The sequence below is a fragment of the Marmota flaviventris genome, chromosome 9 (genome assembly GCF_047511675.1).
Source record: "Marmota flaviventris isolate mMarFla1 chromosome 9, mMarFla1.hap1, whole genome shotgun sequence".
Taxonomy (NCBI): Eukaryota; Metazoa; Chordata; class Mammalia; order Rodentia; family Sciuridae; genus Marmota; species Marmota flaviventris.
In genome coordinates, this window is record NC_092506.1 from 83,017,253 (window position 1) to 83,039,670 (window position 22,418).

The 22,418-nt window shown below is 40.2% G+C and overlaps 1 protein-coding gene across 1 annotated transcript in view; it reads right to left on the reverse strand.

The window, feature by feature from the left end:
* The window catches only part of Maml2 (mastermind like transcriptional coactivator 2), a 325,932-nt gene that overhangs the window by 94,000 nt on the left and 209,514 nt on the right, over positions 1-22,418 (reverse strand). The window contains exon 2 of the mRNA XM_071616641.1: positions 7,142-8,761. Within this exon, the coding sequence (XP_071472742.1) occupies positions 7,142-8,761 (1,620 nt within the window). The remainder of the gene's footprint in view (positions 1-7,141; positions 8,762-22,418) is intronic.

Genomic DNA, 22,418 nt, shown 5'->3' on the forward strand with positions numbered 1-22,418 from the left:
TTAAACATTTGATTTTGCAGGATGCACAGGAAAGCAGTCTTGGCTTCCTTCTATTATGCTCAATTCAATTTATTGCTTGGAGAATAGGGCATCGTTTTATTGCTCAGATTCATTGCATCAAATGCAAATATTCAGCCAGGGTTATCTAATTAGTATCCAGAGAGCTGCCCCCACGTGTGTGTGTGTGTGTGTGTGTGTGTGTAAGTTGGATCTTCCCTGCTTAAACCACAATGTAGAAGAGTAAGATGATTCACTCACATTACATCTGTCGATGCTAGCAGTCTAAACATTTGTACATTCTTTTGTTTCAGACCTAAAACTCCTTAAAGTAAACACCTTCTGAATCTCAAGGCTTTGCGCCTGACTTTAACCATTAATGTGCAAATTTACCGATTAGTGCACTGACTAAACTGCTTTTTCCTTCCTTCCATTTCGCCAAAGGAAACCACTTCCCTCTTCTACCAAACCAATAAGAACTGCCTGGAAAAGGCAAAACTAATTAGAATGGGTGCAAAGGGGATTATTTGAGTCACCTACATTAATGCACATTACAGTTAAATATCTGTCAGATTTTCCATTAACCCTCTTTCATTTCCAGCTCCAGGATCAAATCCATTTCTTAACCCTATACCCTGTCTTTCCCTAGTTGGAAACTTGGTATTCAACAGGCTAAATTACACACTAATGCTTTAAATGCATAGCTCTTATTGATGGATGTGACACACAAAGACCTTGGAATGAGAATAGAAGCCATTTCCCTGACTGTGGAGTTGAACTCTATGTATTAGGATCCTAAGGCTAACATGTTCTTCCTGTTATTGTGTTTATTTCTTTATTGAAGGATACAGGAGTTGTTACTTTAATTAATTAACTTCATTGTGCTTTGAGCTAGAATACCAAAATAAAATAAGAGGGGAAAAGTAGAATACCTAGCAAATAGAGTTCTACTCTGTAAAAGGTTAAAACAGCATGTTTACAAATTGAACTTGTTGACTTAGGGAAAATGCCTCTGTGATTTTTGCTATTCTATATTGGGTTGTTAAGGATCAGGACAGTAAAGAGTACACATCCAATGGGAATCTAAGCAGGACAGATACCTCCTTCAGGAGGAAAGCTCATTAAGGTAAAGTACCGTGTCTTCTCAATTTTTTAGATTAAGTGGGTACAAATGGGGTCATTTAATGTTGATTCTCCAGTTTCCAACACATTGTAGGAGCTTAATACACTTTCATCATATGAATGAATGATTGCAAGAATTAGGGATTTACCCTACTGAGGAAATGAAAGTGACTTTGAATGAGTTCTTAAATCCTAATGCTTGATGTTAAAAAAAGATAATAAACAATATTTTATCATTAAAAAATCTAATAAAACTCCAGAATATTTTGCTTTAAAAACTAAATTTTATGCCCTCTTCCTTGATTGTTTTTTATTTTTTAATTTTCATCTAAGATAAGAGGTATAAAAAGCCCACCAGTAAATTAGTCTAGCAACAGAATATTGCTATATTAGCCTGCAATATGATAAAAATAGCTCAATTTAGAAATGCTGATTATTTAATTTTTTTAAAACTTTAAAATTTTTATGCTTCCCTTTGCTTCACCAAAACTTCTTCTTTGTTCTCAGTTGTAGCATCAGTACCCAAAATGTGCCTGTCACAGAGCAGGCGTTCAAAAAAAAATTTTTTTTTTGAATGAATGAATGTGTTTAAAGCTACTGCCAGAGTTAAAAGCAAGGAAGACCTCAATTTAGCCTGGAATCTTTAGTTCATTGCTCCTAGTAATGCAGACCAGGAAGCTTAGAGATCAGATAAACAAATTCAGTGAATTTGACTGAAAATCTCTTTCCACAGCAGAATTCATTTAAATGGTACCACAAATACTGTTTTTACCTAGGAATGTAGAGAATAGTAGAATTTCAACCCCCCCCCATCTCTCTCTCTCTCTCTCTCTCACACACACACACACAGCACAATCCAAACCTCTTCTACCAATTTTCTTAACTTAGGCAGCATAGTATGTAGACAGCCCTAGATTTTAAAATCAGGCCAATTATTAACTGTAACTCTGAATGAGTAATTTGACCTTTCTGGGCTTCATGTCTTTGCCTGTAAAGATGAGAATATCTATCATTTGGGTTATTTGTACCCAGCACAGAGTGGGTGCTAATGTTAAAACAAAACAACAAAAACCCTCCTGCTAATTTTTCCAATAAACATTTTTTAGCACCAATGATATGAATCTGTGTATCTGGAAACTCACTGCATCCTGTGTCCATCAGTGTCATGGAGTATTAAAACCAAAATTTTTTTCCCTTGTAAACTTAGAAGACAAATGATGAAATATCCTGGCCTGACACATCCCACAATGTGCTTGTTGTCAACCTTTTCCACTCTTGCCAAGACCCAGCCAAGGTGAGTCATGATAGAGGTCACCAAATGGTCAGGAGTCACTTGCAGGGACCCTTGGATCTCTCTTGGGTCTCTATCCCAACTTCACTCTAGATTTCATGTTATTTACTTTTGCCTTTGAACAGAAGTTTGCCACCATCCTTTGGCCTCATTCTTGGGTCTTGAATATCCTGTTTTCTAGCCTCTGTAGGACTTTGGCTTGGTTTTGTCTTGCTCCTTCCCTGCTCCTGACTTCCTCTAACCTTGTTCAGGCCTCTAAAGCAGAACCCTGGCACTAGCTTAAGTGAATGACCTTCAGCCAAACTCTAGCTCCAACAATGGCCTGGCTTGGATGTTACATTATTGCAAAGCACTGAATTCCAGATTTTCCTATTCAAATGGGAATTTTAGTGATACAAGGTTTCTGTCTTCTGTCTCTGGCACTTTCATCAGACAATAATAAAGATTTAGAAGTACTGTCAGTATATGTGAGCTAAAGTGATTCCTTCCACTCAGGCATGTTTGAAAACAATTTCCTGAGTGTTCATCTTTAATATCATATATGCAGTATTACTTTAAAGAAGAGGGAGAAGAGGACATTAGGACACTTGCTGAATTTATCCCAAGGTTGAATCAAGTAAAGAAGAATCAGTTTGGCTGGGTAGAGAGGCTGGGGTGAGGTTCATAACATATGATTGGGGAGCTTGGCTTTAAACTAAGGAGAAAATGTACAAATTCATGTTTCAGTCATAACAAACCATCCATTCACTGGCTGCCTTCCTTCCCAGAAGTTTCAGACATGGAAGGATTCTAAAATGAATACAGAATCTGCTTGAGTTGCATAGATCTAATGTTAGAAAAGATTCACACTTTTAAGTGACTAATTATATAGCTGTGGAAAATATCACTTTTTTGTCAAGAGGTAAGGACTTGAGTTGAACCCTCATGAGCCCTGATCAACCAACAACTCTCACACTTCATCAAGTGTTCAGTGACATGAAGAAAATCAGCAATGCATATATTATATCACTGTGTTGTCCTTTCTCATGACCCTCAAATTGGGAAGAGAAGAAAACTATAACCAGGAGGTATCTCTATTGGCTAAGCCTCAAAATATCAGCAAGACAAGAGTCCACTGAAAATGTTTTGTAAAACGCCAATGCCATGTGTTCTCCCAGTAAAGCCATGGAGCAGTAAGGTTACATCCAACAATTTGATTATGGTGCACTCACACCTCAGGCATTGTTCATATCAAGGAGACAAAGGTGGGTACACAGGTAAGGAAGATGGGTCTGGGAACTCCCCCAAATGCTCTCAGCCTGTGCCTGGATCTGCCTGAGTTTAGAGTTCTAAAAGAAAGACCCCCTTTGTGGCATCTACTGAGTCAACTGCAAGCAATTGATCAACAAATTCAACCTAACATTTGGTAGCAGAGAATCAAGATTTCTACCATTTCCAAGACTACAGGGCTCTAGTTAGCAAATCCCACAGTAAATATTCCCATGTTTGATGAAAAATGAGTATGACAAGCAGAAAAAAAATCACTTGACTAGTATTTTCATGTAAGATGCTTTGGTTGACAAATGTAATAGTTATCTAATTCCCAATCCTTTCTTCCCATGACTTTGGTCATGAGTCACAGAGATTTAGCCATTCTGGCGAAAGAATACACGTCCTTATTGTTTAGTATAGATGACAATGTTAAAACTATTCTAAGTTAAGAACAGTTGGCAATATGCTGGATGAGACAATAAGAATCAGAAAAACCTTAGAAATATGTACACAAAAATTGCTTCTCAAAACTATCATCTTGAGAAACAATTCATTTATTTTCTTTATTGCCTTCAGACAAAGTTCACACACCACCCTTGAAACACAGCCTTGAGGTATCATAGTTATTCCTTGGTTTTGACCCAAAGCAACATTACCCAGTTTTGACTGTTTTCAAAAATCACTCTGATGGGATGAATATTATTGTGTTGGCAATAATCTATCAAATGTGCTGCAGTCCTCTAGATCCCTAGAGAAAATTCTGTAGCTATACTAAACAACAGCACCATTAATAGCATGTGCACAGCCCTCAGCTGGACGCCTTCAAAAGCTCTGGTCTATTTTCTTAAAACTCAGATGCAGGACTACCTCTGGGTCACACACAGAATCACTGGGCTGGAAGGGAAAATGTGGTTCTACACAGCTGGAATAAAACATTAAATGCGTAGCTAGTGCCTGCTTATATAGAAGAGGCCTTTAGCTTGAAATACTACTGTTTCTACCAATTTCTAAGGGCCTTCCTGAAGAGAAGAAAAATTTCTTGGCATAATGTGCACTGGAAAAGGTGAAACGTGATTTTGGGCCCTGGAAGATGTTTACAGATTTGGTCCTCATCACTCACTGCTGTGCTTGTGTCTAGGAAGCCTGAATGTAGACTAAGAGGTCAGAAGTATGTGTGCAGTTGCTGATATCAACACTATGCTCCAAAACAGGACAAAGGATATTGGAGGTAGCAAGGAGGCTCCCAAAAAATATCTGATGGGACACGAATGATGTGTATTTCCTGTTCTAAATTGTGAATTTTGGTTAGTTCCATAATATTTATCCTCAGGAAAGTCCACGATCACACACATTTTTATGAATTTCTTTCTTTAACCTCTTTGAAGTTTAAAGACATAAGGTTTTTTTCATCCCCCAAAGTCTTAATCTTCTATGGAGATTATATTAATAGGGCTCAATATAAGAAGAAACCCTTTTTGTTTTTGAGAATCCTCACAGTGGTCTACAGAGTTCATTCATTTCTCAACAAATCCTACCTCTGAGTGTTATACCCTAGTGGCTGAAAGTGTAGGCTTTAAAGTAGACCATCAGGATCCTGGCTCTGCTATTTAATTTCTGTGTAACCTTGGGAAAATTACTGAAGCTCTCTGCACCTCAAGTCTCCTATCAATAAGGTAGAGATAATGGTACTTTCCTCATATGGGTGAGATAAAATACTGCCAGTAAGAGCAACAAAAGTCAACCCAGATATTGAGTAGGTACTCAATAAATGCTAACTCATTACTATCTTATTTATAATTTCCATTTGTATGGTCAGAAGTCTGGATCAAGGAGTGCAAATTGCTACATACTTACACTGCTGCACAGGGAAAGAATTACAGATAGTAATATACTGTAATATATATTACTGTGTATATAGAATTTCTTCTCCCATTACTTTAATCTAGTGTCTTTCCTATGTAAAAATAGTCCTTGTTTAAAAACAATATTTTGATATTTATGGATCTCTACGTGATAATCACAGTAATAATCAGTTTATTACAGACTCTGGGCTAAGAATTATGTCATTTCATTCTCAACAGAACCCCAGCAGATACCATTACCACTCTTATTTACAGGTGAGGAAGCAGTCCAAACAGGTTCTGAGAGGCTTGAAGTTGCATACAGCTAGGCAGGTCAGAGTAAGATCTGACCCTGTGTTCATCCAAATCAACTACCTTCTTACAGCACTAAAAAGCAGTTTCACAGTTTGTTTTTAAATAATTCTAAAATTTCTTTCGTTTGTTTGTTTGTTTGTTTAGGTTTCTTAACTCTCTAAGAGCTGAAAGTCTTACTTGGCACATGGCTTTTGAATCCTCCTTGAATCTAGTTTTCTCTTGGCCCATATGTAGGGCAAAGATCAGCTTGGACACAGCCTGTGGAGTTCATGGTATTCTTTTCTGGGCAGCTGCCATGAAACTATTCTCAGAATGCTATTGGCCTTAGGCTCAGCTCCATCGTACCACCCCAACATATTGCTTTGTAATGTGCTATGTTGGAGCATGGAAAGATAATGTAGACTTGTCAAATAATATGTCAAAGCAATGTTCAAACTTTCTTCCTTCCAGGAAGAGTTTCTTCCTTGGGGATCAGGGCTTACTTGCCTGTATGTGCTCTGAAGGCACAGGGCTCTCTCTTTATGCTGTTCCTATCAGGACAGAGTAAATCTCTATTTTATGTAAATCAAAGGACATGAGGCAATCACAGTTAATACTTAACTCAGGCACTACTTTCTCTGGAAGTCTCCCTTGATTTCCTCTTGCTAGGGAAGATACCCAACTTCTGTTCTCTTATCATTACTCTTACCCATCTAGTATTAAAATGATAGTTTTAAAGCTTGTCACTCTCTTCTGACTGTGTTTGTAGACAGGGATCATGTCTCATTTGGTGCTGGTAATCAGCACATATGCACCAAATGCACTCATGGCAGGATCTATTATGAAGGTTGGGCATTAAGATATTACAGTCAGTTGGTGGAGGTATAGTCCAGTCATTGAATACTCATAATATCACTTCTGGCATTGTTCTAATACTCAGCATGAATCACAACATCTTACACATGTAGGCACTTGGGAAGTGGACATTGACTCAATGACTGATTAACTGGTTGGATGAATGAACATCAAGCATATCAGAATCTGACTGGCAACTGGATATGTCATGAAAGGCATGAGATTTATAGCAACACTTTTTGTTTTATTTAATAATGAACAATTCCTAATAATCAAGAACCTTTGATCATTATACATCCCAATAACAATGTTCCACAAGGAAATATTAGCCCTTGCCCTTAGACACCCTATGAGAAATAGGCTCATGAAGTCTTCATGTGAACCCATCAAAACCACCACTGCTTTTGGTCTTGATAATGCCCCAACATAAGCATATTGACCAAGCTAAATGGTCTCTGGAACTCTATGTTTGGAGTGGTAGAGCCCTTACCTGTCTGTGTTGTTGGGAGACTTGATAGCCCAGTCCTGTGATGGACTGATTCTGAATTTTCTGAAGCAGGATCTTTTGCTGAAGTGGTAAGGGTGACCTCATCAAAGGCTGGCTTGATAAGGGTTGGGTGGGCTGTGATGGTGGCTGCTGCTGCTGCTGCTGCTGCTGTTGCTGCTGTTGCTGCTGCTGCTGCTGTTGCTGCTGCTGCTGCTGTTGCTGCTGTTGCTGCTGAGCTGAAATAGAGCTCTGCTGCTGCTGCTGCTGTTGCTGCTGCTGTTGCTGCTGCTGCTGCTGCTGAGCTGTCATTGAGCTCTGCTGCTGTTGCTGCTGCTGCTGCTGCTGCTGCTGCTGCTGCTGCTGGGTATAGTGTAGGAGAGAAGGCTTGTTCTGAGAAGGCAAAACAGAAGGCATCTGCTGGTTTGCTTGATCTGAATTAAAATGGAACAGAGGCTTGGTGTTGCCATGACGGGGCTCCAGGACTGGGTGGGGGTTGTTAATAAAACTTCGGCTGAGCACATCCAGATGCCCACCCTGGGTTGAGGGGCTGGCCTTGTAAATGTAGTTAGCCATTACTTTTGACTGGTTGCTACTGCCAGCTACCCCGGACATAGGGGAGCCCTGTGGGCTGAATGGCTGCTGACCAAAAGAAGGGCTGGGAATTTTCTCTTGCCCAAATGGACCTGGGGATGGTCCAGCAGAAGAGGGCAAGGCTGACCAGTTGGTAGGCTGGTGCTGCTGCTGCTGCTGTTGCTGCTGTTGCTGCTGCTGCTGCTGCTGTTGCTGCTGCATCCGGGCATGCTGTTGACGATTGGCCGCAATTTGTTTGAGTTGCTGAGCATGGGATACTTCCTGCCAGCTTGGCAGGGCCCGATTTGCTCCTGACACTGTCTGAGGCTGAGCCTGGCTCTGAGGGACTGTAGGAATTGGGGATGAAGTGGAGAGGGCAGAATTGGCCATTGAGAATGCAGGGCCAGCTGATGGGGGCCTTAACTGAGGAGAGCTGGAGGGGCCTTGAGTCAGGCCAGGTGAGTATTCACTTTTGATCACCATCTTCTCCATGGGCAAGGAGGGTCGGGGCGTGCTCCTCTGGCTCTGCTGACCCAAGTCAATGTTAAATGGGTCGTCCTGCTTTATGGTGGCATTGATCATGTTCTCCAATTCAAGGTCACTCATGGGAGGCACAGATATGTTGGTCAGTTCATTGAAAAGTTCCTGCAGCTCAGGATCCATCAGTTGCTCTCCAGGGTCATCTCCATACCTATTACTAAAAAGATTCTCCTGTGGCATTTGACCATCCATGTGCTTACTGCAAGACAGAGTCTCTCCTGGCTCTTTCTTCACTTCTTTTAAGCCCATGTTAAACAAAGCATTGCCAGGAGAATGTATGTGGGATGGCAGTGTGCTAATCTTTCTCGGGGGTGCCTGACTCATAGGCAAGGCCCCTGGCATAATTTGATTTTGTCCATTATTTACTTGGAGGCCACCTTGTCCAGTAGAGAGATTCTCCCCAACACGGATTCTTTTGATATCAAGGAAAGAGTTGTCAACAAAGCCATTGGGCCTCTTGCTGTTGGCAGGAGACAGGTTAACTACCTGTTTTCTTTTCAAGGAACCCTGAAGCTGAAAAATAGAAGGGGAATGAAAAAGAAAAAAAATTGAGATATTAATTCAGTTATACTTTAAATCAAGATCAACTAATATTTAAACTTTATTTTTTCATTTACACACAGAATGCGATTTTTTAACAAAAGCACAATTGAAGCACAGTCTGGAATATAATAAAATTCACAGTAGCACAAAGAGAACAAAATAAATGTTTCTGAAGGAGCATGTCAGTTAGGCCAGAGATCACAGTGGCCCCCATGATTGGTTGGTACACAGGCCAAGGGATGAAGAATCCTTCAAATACAGAAGGAGTTACTCACAGTATCTAAGGTTAGTCACTAAAGCCAGTTGTTTTCTGGAACAGGCCAAAATAGTCCTCCTGCATGCATACACAAGCTACAGGTGATCAGCATGCACACATTTTTGCCCAAGTTGGGAAAACACAAACAGGTCTAAAGCTGACAAAATTTCTAGTTCCACCCCCCCACCACAGTTTCAATCCTGCCATCACTAGTATCCTCTAAGTAGGTAATTAGAATAGTTCTCAGGTCCAAGTAGATATTCTATCTGTTGTGCATCTAATTTTCTTCCTATAATCCCACCACTTTGCATTCAGGCATATGACAAAACATATTGTTCACAGTTGTCCCTCTGCTCCATGCTGGCCATTCCCAGATTGTAATCATTTTACCTGAGATTGAGAATGTCTCCATGCTTGCTGCCCCTGGCCCCTTCATGCTAGAAGGGGCAACATTGTGTGGATACACAGAGCTATGAGATTACCATTTATTCAGTGAGACATCTCTAGGTATACATTTTTTCAGGAACTCCTTTCTTCTGTTGATTGTCTCTAAATCTTGTAACTAAAACCAAGGTGTTGAGAAGAAGTGCCACACAGTTGTCAGGAGTTCAGATTCTGGGATCAGACTAATCCAAACTCACACTCCAATTCTTTCTCTGAACGTCATGTAACCTTGGCAACTTATTTACCTGAGCCTCAATTTCCTCATCTGGAAAAGGGGGCAAGCACTTAAGTTATAATGAGGTAATGCATATAAAATTTAACACAGTGCTTGCTGTAGTAACGAATCAATAAACAGTAGTTTATAGAAAAAGCATGGCTTGTTATATTCTGAAAGGGAGCATGTCTCCAAAATGGCAACATGTTTAAGTAGTTCATGAATTCAGTGATTAGATTTTCTTTATGAAACTTGAAAGTTATTGAGAAAGATTTAAGGACCATACACTTACACTGATAAATTTCTTAGATGGATAAAACATTCATCACTGGGTCGCTGGTCCTTGTTGATTTGTCTCTAAAATAAGAATCTATCATTCAATGTGTGGCTTTCTCAGTGCTGCTGACCCACTTTAATTATTTCATGTTTGCTCAGGATAACCATAAAATACCTGAGGTATAATGCTTCCCAGATGGAAAATTCTACCACATCTTTCCTTCTCACTTATAGCCACTCCCTCACCCTCCTGAAAATTTGTAGGTAGCCTAATCAAGAAGGAAAAATTAACTGAGAATACATTCTATGCCAAGTATTTTAAATATGATTATTTTATTTTCCTTAATCTGTACAACTATCCCATTATATAGGTAATATAATCCTTGTTTTATAGATAAGGAAACCAAGGCTTAGAGAGTAACTTGTCCAGGGTCACATAGCCAATTCAATGTCTGTGTAGTTCTAAAGCCTGGGTCATACCCACTCTAATATGGTGGAATTAGCTTGTATAGGCCCACAGTGTCTACCTAGCATGAAGGGACCAGGGGCAGTGAGTATAGCCACATCTTAGACCACAGGTAAAATGATGAGAAATCTGGAAAAGGTCAGGATGCAGCCCAGAGCCTAATATGAAGCATATGTCTCTGTGATCTAGTTAAGCAACACCAGTTCTAGTTATTCCTTACCCCATGCCTGAACTGTCTGCTCACAGGAGGTGTGTAGTTACGGTGTGTGTGCAATTATAATGTGTGTGCAATGCTGGTATGACAGGTTTTGACTTGTACAATTGTTGATTAGTAACCACAGAGAGAACTCTGACCCTGCTGGCCCAGTAAATCCTTCCCATGAGAATTCTAGATTTGGAGAAAGTGAGACCAGGTTCTCCCTGGATGGATGTGTACTGATATACAAAACTTCTGAGCTATTATGATGTCAACCAAAGCCATAGAGGAAGTAAGTCTGTAGAAAGAAGAATGAAGAAGAAAGGAAAGACACACGGAGGGCCTGATTCCAATCCCAGGTTAGATCTGCAATGAATTTCCCTGTTTGTTTGAGCTAACTTTAGCTTGAGCTGACTTTAGCTTCTGTTACTTTCAACCAAGAGCTCTAACCAAATTCCCTGAGACTTCATGTTCAGTGATGAACAAATTTGCAGCAAGGAACAAAGACACACACACCATGGTGAAAAGCTTCCTGCCATTCCCCATCTCTGCTGTCTCTCTGATTTGCTGACTCCTAATTTTGTCTACTTACTGGTGTAGACAACATCATCCTAGAACTATGTCAGCCATCACCACATTCAGCAGAAACTCAAGTTGCCACAGTCTGTCTTCCCCAGATCAGGAAGAGCACAAATCAGAGAGATTCAGTCACGTTTGATTTACTTCAGCATTAGCTGTATTTGAAGGTTCTTTTGCAACTAGTAAAGAACAAACAAAAGAGTACATTCTTTTTCCAGATTTGGGCTGTTGCCGTTGATTTATTTTTCCACTCTTTTGAAAAAAAAAAAAAAAAAAAACCTGTTCTGCCAGATTCTCCCAGTGCTCAGGCCCCTCCCAGGCAGTTCAGCGCACACTCTGGGAAACAGTGCCAACTCTCTCATTAGCCCACCAGGAATGTGGAGGCAGCAAGAGAATTAGCAGTAGCTGTAGTGGAAGTGACAATAGTAATAACAGTTAGGGCATGTGCAGTAGGCTTCTAGGTAAGCTCTTTGTATAAATAATGCCATTTAATTCTGACAGTATAAAGGAGATACTTTGGTTCTATGATTCTGCACAACAGCTGTAAAGGTGGATACTATTGGTACCCTTGCCCCCATTTTGCAGATGAGAAAAACTGAATTGTAAAGATTGAATAACTTTTCTACGTCATACACATAGTAAGCAATGAAAGCAGGAATCAGACTTCACTTCTCCAGGCCACAGTTCTTTCCTTTATATACAACATTATCCCTGAAATTTGTTTCCTGCCCAAGCCCAGAAAATAATGAGTACTGTGGTGAAGTTTGTTCTTTATGAGTGGGGAAGGCAGGTCACACCAAGCATAGCTGGGGGAATGGCTTAAGAAAAAGTGATATGTGGCTCCATGAGGATAGAAGAGATCCCATTAAAACTCCAATGGCAAGAAGGCAGGGCGGGGGAGGGGAGGGGACACTTATAATCTGTCGGTGGGAATGTGCATTAGTCCAGCCACTGTAGAAATCAGCATGGAGGTTCCTCAAAAGATTAGGGACAGGGTCGGGGGGAGGGGGGACTGGGGTTGTGGCTCAGTGGTAGAGTGCTTGCTTGCTCACCTTGCAGAGATAAGGCACTGGGTTCGATCCTCAGCACCACATAAAAATAAATAAATAAAATAAAGATTAAAAAAAAAAAAAAAAGACTAGGGATGGAACCACCACATGATCCAGTAATGCCACTCTTTGGTATTTACCCAAAGAATTAAAATCTGTATACTATAGTAATACATGCATACTCATGTTTATAGAAGCACAATTCACAAAAGCCAAACTATGGAGCCAGTCTAGGTGTATCTTTCGACCAATGAATGGGAAAAAAAAAAGTGGGATGTATACACAATGGAGTTCTATTCAGCCATAAAGAAGAACAGAATTATGTCATTTGCAGGGAAATGGATGAAACTAGAGAGCGTCATGTAAAGTGAAATAATCCAGACTCAGAAAGTTAAGGGCCAAGTGTTTTCTCTCATATGTGGAAGCTAAAGAGAAAAAAGAAAAAAGGGGTATCATGAACTTAGAAGGAAGACCAGCAGGGTAGAGGTAGGGGTGAAGGGGGAGGAATGAGGGGAGAGAAAGGACAGATCCTTGGGAATGAAATTGAGGAATTATGTTCAGTGCATGTGTGAACACCACTATTCTGAGTAATTTAGGCATCATTAAAAAATATTCCATTAAGCATAATAATTTACCAAGAGAATTTTGGTGATAGGCTGTGCCAGAGATAAGCTGTGTCCTGCCTTTTCAAAGCTTCTAATTATGTCACCAAAGCCCACTGAATGCACAGATATAGTAGGCACCAAACTACTGGTCCAATACAATATAAATGATTTTCAAATTTCACTGTTTGCTTTAAAGTATTTCCTTCATCAGACAAAATTTTTCCCTCAGATACATGGTTTTGAATTATGATATAGAGCTCTTAAAGATCCTTGTCAAAATGGAAACACTCTAGAAGTGGGAGAGGAGAAACTATCATAAATACCTCGGTAAGAAATATTTGTCAGAAAATTCAAGGTTGACTTGTCAGAACAAGAATAAGAGACCTAGGGGAACAAGACCCAACTAGAGGGATATTGGCAACTAAGACATGGGTTCCAATGGAGAAGGAGACGGGCAGGATTAGAGGAGCTGGAAGCTCCGCAGTGTACACTTTTTGGATGGCTGGGGCCCAGGGAAGGAGGGGAGATTAAGTTTGGGGAAACTGTAGGGGCAGTGTATGTTCTGAGGGTCAGAGAGCAGCAACTTCCAGAAAGCAGTTAATCACACTGGAAAGTAGTTGATCACATTGGAGAAAGCATCTCCAGTACAGATCTCTCGCCAAGGGTCAACTTACAACCAACTTTGATACTGTGGCAAAGACATAGCTCCTAGGGCCCCAGTTGAATCTGGAGTCTACAAAAATGTATTAGTTTATTCAAAACAGAAGAAAAAAGTGAGTGATTAAGTTCAATAAATATTCTCACATCGAATGTAATTTATTTATCTTCATGCCAATCTAGTTGTAAAATACAATTTTTAATATTTTTTCTCAGAAATGCTTAATCTGCATAGGCATTCTGCAGTGCAGCCTGTCATTTATTCTCACAGCTCCCCCAAGCACGTGTTCTCGTCCCCATTTGATAGGCAAAGACACTGAGGATCCTGCTATTAAGACAGTTATGACATGGAGGGATGCAGGATGCTAGCCCAGGCCTGTCTCTTTCCAGTGTCCTGCTTTTCAGCTCTGACCCCACTGCTTGATTCCTTTTCAGCTTTCACCTTGCTACATGCCAACACTGCTCTGGACACTGTGGACACAGATGGAACAAAAGGGCAGTAAAATGCAGATGCACTGCGTGTACAGGGCAAGGGTGAGGGTGTTGAGAACACCTAGGGAAGGATGGCAGGAGGGAATGTGACGTCACTGGTTGGAGGTTGAGGTTGAAAGTTTCGTACTTCACCCCTGAGGCTCCAGTAGGAGAAAGGGGAGAGACAATGGGTTGTTCAGCTCATCGAAAAGATTTATGAAGCTTCCAGAGAGAGATCTGAACCACACTCATCAAATCATCCCTGGCATAAAGGAAATTTGCAGATGACTAGCCAGTGGCAGGATGGCCTTCAAATCGGCACTACCTCACACAATTTACACTTCCTCCATTACCTAGATGGACCAAGAAACATTTTTATTTTGTATGTTAAATCTGCACCCCAAAATTGTTAGGTTTAATTTGTGAGATTATGTGTTTAATATCAGCATTTCAGTAGCCATCTGAAGAAGGTGCTTCTTGGGGGAATGATATTCAACACAGTAGGCCCAGTCTGGTTTGGATTCAACACAGGGATCATCATTTCCCCCTGCTGAGATTCAGCAAGCTGTCTCCTTCTGCTATTTGAACACCCTGATGCTACTTGAGGTCTGCAGTCATTGCAGAGGTAGGCATTGGTCTGCTCTGACGGGGTCCAGAAACTGTGGCCTGCCTGCCCTGAGGGGATGGAGGTAGCATACCTATGGCCAAGGAAAGCACAGTGTGCTGCAGAAGCAGGGCCAGGGTCCTCAGCAAACTCCTTTTTAAACAGCTGTGCTTCACTTTTCCAAAGGACTCGAAACATAAACTTCCTGGAGGGATGTGACAGCGTCATTATTGCACAATCCTCTGGTTTCTGTTTCTTCCCCTGTCCCCTATCCCTTCCCACAAAATAAATGCATTCTTTGTTTCCTGTGCTGCCCTAGAAACAAGCAATGTGCCACACAAAGGTAACAATTCAGTCCATAAGTCCCATTTTCCCCCACAAGTACATTTCTGTCTTTTCAACCAGGTATACACATGAGAACCAAGTTGGCCCCTGCCTGGATCCTCAAGGGATTATCTTGGTCCCATCATCTCAAAACTTTCCTCAGGCCATTTTACTCACGACTGATTATAGATAGGGGTGGGAACAGATAACATTAGAAGGAGACCAACCCAAAAGATAATGTGTTTCTCTTGATTTGATTCTTGAGGTAAAAATGTTTGGGATCTTAGAATAGAAAATTCTAGTTCATCATAGTATTTGGAGGCCAGAATAATCCCTCTGTGTTTCTCTGGCACAAAAACAAAATGGATGAGATTTTAGCTTTTGTTAAAAGACAAAAAAAGCCCTCACTGCTTATTTGGTCCTATAGTGTTCTGAGCTTACCTGACTGATCAGCACTATTCTATGTCCATAAAGTAGCTAAGTGTACCCAACCAGACTGTAAGCTCTCAAGCATGGACACTGGGCCTTCCCTAGCATTCTTTTCAGTATCTACCACCATGCTGGGCATGGCACAGCTGTTGAAATAAGAGTTTGTTGAGCCTGCTATTTGGGAAACTGGATCCTTCTAGCTACTGAGCAGTAAAACTATGGTAAGAAGTCTGTGGGGAACATTTTCATGCCCAATTCACAAGCCATTTAATAGTTCCATTGGAGTTTTGTTTGAATGATCATTTTCTTCAAGGGGATGTGAAGCCCTGAGAACTAGAACCATGAGGAAAATGTGTCACCATTGAGATGAACCCAACTGAAGGGCTATGCAAAGGCATGTGATGGACTGAAGGTGGTGCTGAGCCTCCTGGTCAGATTCCAAAGCTGGTGCATCTTTAAACCTCATCTTGACTCCAAGCCCAACCTGAGTGAAAGCACGGCATCTGGGGAGGAGGCTGGACACTTTCTTTTCTTTTCTTTCTTTCTTTCTTTCTTTTTTTTTTTTTTGATTACAAATTTTTTTTTAAAAAATGTTATGTTTTTACTCTGATTATATTTGAAAATGTTGATGATAAATTAATCTCATTGTATTGTAACCAGCCAGTTCAATAAAAATAATTTTTTTTTCTTGCCCCAGGAGTAGTAATAACTAATAAATAGACATTGTGGCTTTCTTTCATATTAACTCAAATGTTTCTATACTGAATACATCTTTTTAAAAAATTTATATATGATGCTAGAATGTATTACAATTCTTATTATACATATAGAGCACAATATCTCTGGTTGTATACAAAGTATATTCACACCAATTTGTGTCTTCATATATGTACTTTGGATAATAATGTCCATCACATTCCACCATCATTTCTAACCCCATGCCCCTCCCTTCTATCCCACCCCTCTGCCCTATATAGAGTTCATCTATTCCTCCCATGCTCCTCCTCCCTGAGGCTGGGCACTTTCCTGTAAGAATTTCAGAAATGTCTACTTTCACTCCTTCAAGAAAAAAAAAAAAGTGAAGTTTGTGTTTGTTGATTGGTTGGTTTGGAGTTTTGTTGTTGCTGCTGATTTGTAAATGGTTGAAGAAGATATGTTAGATCTATCTGCAAAATTTGTTCCATGAGATTTGGACTCTGAGAAATGTGATTACTTGAGTCAACAGAATAGCTTTTCTTTATGAAACACAAGATAAAGTTTTATACAGAAGAAAGAGCTCTACAACTTCAGGATCTGTGTAGGGGAACGCTAGTTCAAATCACTGTCCTTGTAAAGATACTAAATGGGGCTGTAGCTCAGCGGCAGAGCACTTGCCTGGCATATGTGAGGCACTGGGTTCGAGCCTCAGCATGACATAAAAATAAACAAACAAAATAAAGGCATTGTGTCCATCTACAATTACAAAAAATTTTTTTTAAAAAGACACTTAATGCCAAGCTCACTCACATTCTAAGTTTCTTTGATGTCTCCCCTCTCCCTTTAATGTCTAGGTTATAAGAGATTAACTAAAAGACTTATAATTTACTTCAGAAACATGCTCACGCTCATCATTACAGGGCAGGGAAAAGCCACTTCCCAGCAGAATCTTCTCAGGGTGGATCCTTACATCACTTCCCCTTGGAGAAAGTTCCAGGTGTATCATCAGCTCACAAAACATTCACAGAGGGGAAGGGGAAGAGAATAAGTGTCACACCATCTTGGACAGGGAGAAATCCTACCTTATCAAGGTAAAATGGAAGGTGGTAGGATCTCTGCTAGTGAACCTGGGTTCAAAATGCTGCTCTCCTCTTTCTGCATGAGCCTAAACCAGCTACTTTCCTCAGCTGTATCATGGGGACAATTGTACTGATGTCTTGAGCTTTTGGTAGAGATTAGCAACGTGAACATAAAACATCAAGAGTCTCAAGGCTCCGAGCAGAGCTGCAGAGCTCCATCACTGGGTAGCTCTTTGTTCAGCAGGAGAGGCAGACTTGAACCTAATTCTGTCAGACACTTCCTACTGTCATCCTGACTGTCCTATGGGCCAGGCATATGTTAAAAAAAGATGATGACGACAAAATTAATATCCCCTCTCATCTGTAAAACTGGAATTTGTTCACTCATTCATTCAAACAATACTAATTAAGCACCAGGATACTTATTTTGTAATACTTCCTATGTCATGGGCTAGTTGCAAGAACTATGTGGCTAAAGCTCAGAAAGAACATAGCACGTGCTCTTAAAACATCATACTTGGTAACTGTTAGATGTAACAAAAATAAACAAACAGAATTTACCAGTCTTACTGGATACCAAATAAAACCAACCATGCAATGTGATGTTGCTCTGCAGAAGTGTGCAAAGATTATAACTGCAGAGGGGAGGGAACTCTGCCTGGGGAAGTTGCGAAAGAAATCCCACTCCTGACAGTGAAGCACCCAACAGATACTTCAGAGAATATGTTTCATGATATCTAGTTATTCTTCTAGTGACAGCATAAACTAAACTTGTTGCCCAACAACAAGGGAAAGTTCAAAGTAGAATTACTTTCCCATATAGTTTACTGCATTAAACAATGTAATTCCAGATCCACTAGTGATAACCAGTTTGATTACCTGCTGACTTCATCCTTAGTCATCCTGACTAGTTACTGAAACCCTAAGGCAATGACCAGCAGGAATAACTCAGAAATGGTCCCTCTGTGTTTAACACAGAAGTGAACATAATATTCTATAAAAGCCTGAAAAAAAAAAAAACCAGCTGCTTTGTGTATGAAATACTTTAGCCATGACTCACTTTTTTTGCCCAAAATATATCGAAGTGAATCCAAAGTAAATGCTATGTCTAAAATGTTGGCAATTCTCTTGAAATCTCTAAACGTCCTCCTCAGCAGAATGTACAATTAAGTATCATTAATCAAGTGGCTTCTCTCCCCTCCTTAGCTCAAAGGGCCTGGTCTGGAAAGCTTTCTCTAAAAGGCCTAGCTCTAAGTCCATTCCACTTTCCTTCACGTTCTTTGTCCCTGCTTTCCTGGTTCTGGCACTTTCTGTTTTGTATTGTTCTTGATAATTGGTGCAGGTCTGGGAGTTTTCATTTCAGCATGATTTCAGAAGTCAGTGGAAGAGAGAGTACCTTGTGCTTCTCATGTCCTCCCACAAGCTCAGCCCAGTGGCACTCAGGGAAGTGCTCACTGACTGGATGATGGTTTGTCTCATTGGGCAGTCTGTGGTCTGGGAACATCAGATGAGTCTGTTTATGGGGCGTCTATGTTTCTCTGCCAATGGTCATGAACCACACCCCCTTTATAAGCCATGTGACTAATTCTTATCAACAGTTTTTCAATTGTAGAGATGTTGGGCAATGGGACAGAGCTGAAAGGTGTTAGAGAGGCAGAGAAAGTGTGGCTGTTCCAAGAGGTTGCTATTTTTTTCTTGTGTTGGTGAGAATTAGATTCATTACAAAATATTGGCCCTAATGTTGTTCCAGGGTTCTTCTGTTCCTAGTTTGGGGCTTTGAACCAAAGAGCTTCACTTTTCATAAAATAATAGAAAAGACAACCACCCTTAACTTCGTAATGGCCTTTCTCTTTCCATGGTCAGGTGCTTCCCAACTTTTACAGACAGGGATCGAGGGCCTCTACCTTTTAGTCTCTTCCTCTCAGGTCACCTTTTTTATCCCTCTTCAGTCTTCCTCTACTTTGGTACAGGGGCAGCTGAAGATCTTCCCACCACATTCTGAGAATATGACCCTACGGCTCACTTCCCTCTGCCCGACATGTTCTCCATGTAGTGACAAAGGGCACCCCCTTCTCACACCCACACTCCAGCTGTGGCCACACTACTCATTTATTGGTAGTATTCTAAGAATAAAAAAGATTTTTTTCAGTTTCAGGCCTTTTGCATGTCCTCTTCCCTCTGACTGCCATTCACCCTTCTATTCTCTAAACCTTCCTTTAAGATAATGCTTGCAGAAATTTTGCAATGACCACCCTATCTAAAGAATGCTTTTGTTTTTGTTTCCATCTCAATTTCCTGAGTATTGCCTTTACAGAACTTATTACAATTTCCAAATAGATTGGAAAAGAGAGAAGGAGAGACACACAGAGGAGTGGAGGGGAGAGGGACAGACAGAGATTCCTGAAGCTTTCCAGTCCCTGAATCTAATACTTTGGGAGACTCAATTTTATTTCCTATAATTAAATATCCAGTAACCATCTGCTAAATCTCCCACACACACCTATTTTTCCTTCTGCTTGGGATGCTTTAACCAGGTTTCCGTTTGTTTTCAAAAAAGAACTCCCAACTGAAACAAGGATACAATAAATACAATAATTATATTCAAATGGAATTTTTCATAAGACAAGTGCATATTTTTTTGACTGATTAAAATTGAAAAGCTGAGGAAAAGCTAAATGCACACATTTATTTTGGTTTCTCTTTTTCACTTTCCATGTCTGGGTCATTAGCTCAGCTCTTCCACAACCTTTATGAAAGGAGAACATTATGAATTGAGAATAAGACCTGCTGTTCCATGACAGCAGAATTCCAACAGGGTTTCTATTGTCTTCACATATCTCTATGTGGCATACCCAAAGGAGGTCTGGAGATTACATCGCCACCAATTCTCTTCTCAATGCACAAGGACACTGAAAGCAAAACTTCCATAGGAATCATGTTTCAACAACCAGGACTGCAATGCTTTAACTGGTTGGGATGTGATCACCTGGCGACAGAGGCAGTGTGAGCAGACCTTTTAAGGTCCCTGCAATTTCAGGCTCATCTTTAACTCCATTACAAAGGAATGTTAAGCAGCATTTAGAAGGTAGTTTGGCAAAGTACCTGAAAGCACCAAACAGCTCCTTTGATGTTCTTGGCATTGCTGTCATCATTCTTTTGAAACTTTTGAAGAAATATTTTTCTTATAGCAACTGTATCTAGGTTCAATGTAGAGTGTTGATGTATGTTTTCTATGGTCTAACGTTAGCCTGAGTAATGATGAACCACAGACAGATATTCTCTTAGTATCTCAACTTTCATTCCTATCTGTTTATTTTCACAACAAAGACACATCTAAGGGAAAATTGCCTAACAAGTTCTATGAAACATGCAGAGGTTTACAAAGATATTTGGTTATGGTCGAAAACTACAACAACATTTACAACAACAAACCCAAACCTACACTCTTGGCAGTTTGAGTCCTTTATACCAGAAAATGAGAATTTATAACATAGCAGATAGAAAAGTTCCTTTTCTTTTCAAGTAGGGCTGAATGCAGACTTTTCCAAATAGGCATTAAACTCCACTATTTGTCATACATTAATGGGAAATGTTTCTTGATTATTTGAATGACATTAAATGGGAGATAATAAAGCTTTTATTTTGTTTGCAGTTCAACTACTCTTTGAAGCAATGTCCTATAGCAATACAATGCCTGCACTTTGATCTAACTTGCTCAGCCTAGTAATTATATGACTGAGATGAATAATCCACCTGACAGATTCGAATTCTTCATGTGTGGCCCTATTCTTTGAAGAGGGTGAAAAAACACCCCACCTATATTGGAAAATAAAACTTTTAACAAGCCGAAGCTGTGAATCAATGGCGATTGGGAGAGCAGAAAGGAGAGGTCAGCTCATCCCCACGTGAGACTGCTGCTTCCTAGAACCTGCTTCCATTCTTCTAGAAACCTGTCTTTAAACAAGAACATGTTTCAGTTCTTTCCTGTAGATTGTTTCATGATGAATAAACATTCATCATCTGGGAGAGAGGGAGAGGAAGGGAGGGAGAGAATGCTAACCTGGTCCTTGGGTATTGGATTAACTGGCCCCTGATGAGAGAGAACTGTCTACACCACAGTGAATGGGTATGAGACCCTCAGACATGTGAAGAAGCTCATTCTACACCATGTTTTAAAGAAAATTGTTTACTGGGCTTCTTGAGTCTGCTTAAAATATTAAAAGCACAGTCTTAACTCAAGAATCTCCTAATCCTCAAAAATATTGCTCCTGTTCATTTCATTTTCCTTTAGACACAGTTGCAGGCCAGATTGAAACTGAGAAAACTCATTGATGGCAACCTTGCAAATTGCTTTTAACCCAAGATGTCAGCAGGATTGGTGTGACTGGAACTTTAGGCCCTGAAAACATACATTTCTTCACTGCCTCGCAATATCTTATATCCTCTTGCTAGATTTCTAGAGGATAAAATGTTTCCTTACCCATGACCACCTCTCCACACTTTTCATTTCTCTATATATGCCATTATACTCTCATAGAGAGTCTTTCTCTTTGACCAGTGTTTTTTCTTTACTACCTTCAAAGCTCAAAATTCTCTCCTTCTTAGAGCCTAATTGTAACCAATGCTCTATTATTTGCACCCATCAGCCACTCTATCTGTGATTTTCTTCCCTAGTTCAATGTTCTTTGGATTATAACTGTTATTATGCCTTTTTCAATCCCCCAGAAAAGATTATAAATACCACTTCATGACTTCTAATGTCTTTTGATGCAATATATTACAGTGGTTTAGAGCTCAAGATATAGCATCAGACACTGTATTTAAGTCCTCTCTCTATTCTTTACAAAATAGGAGCCTTTGGATATCTTACTTAGTCTCTCTGAGTCTCAGTTTCCTCCTCTGTATGATGGGAATAATAATTTCAACTTAGTAAAGCAGTAGTGAGACTGAAACAAGATAATGTCTACAAAGTCTGTAATTCAAAATGTGGCAAATAAAAGCTTAATAAATGTACGCGTGATGTTGTGATGTGCCTTAAGAAACACTTGATCTCTGCTTCTGGTTCCTGGCACACAGCTCCTGAAACCCTTGGAATCTCTAAGTGATAAATGTCTTTTTGAGTGCTAATGAGATGAGTGATGGCTGGGAGTTCCTGGATGGCCTTGGAAGGGAGGCTGGTTGCCAGGGGAACTAAACCTGGGTTAGAGTCTGAACTTTTGGCCCCACCCCCCAATCTCTGAGAAGAAAGGAGGGGCTGAATGTTGAGCTGGTCACCAAGGAGC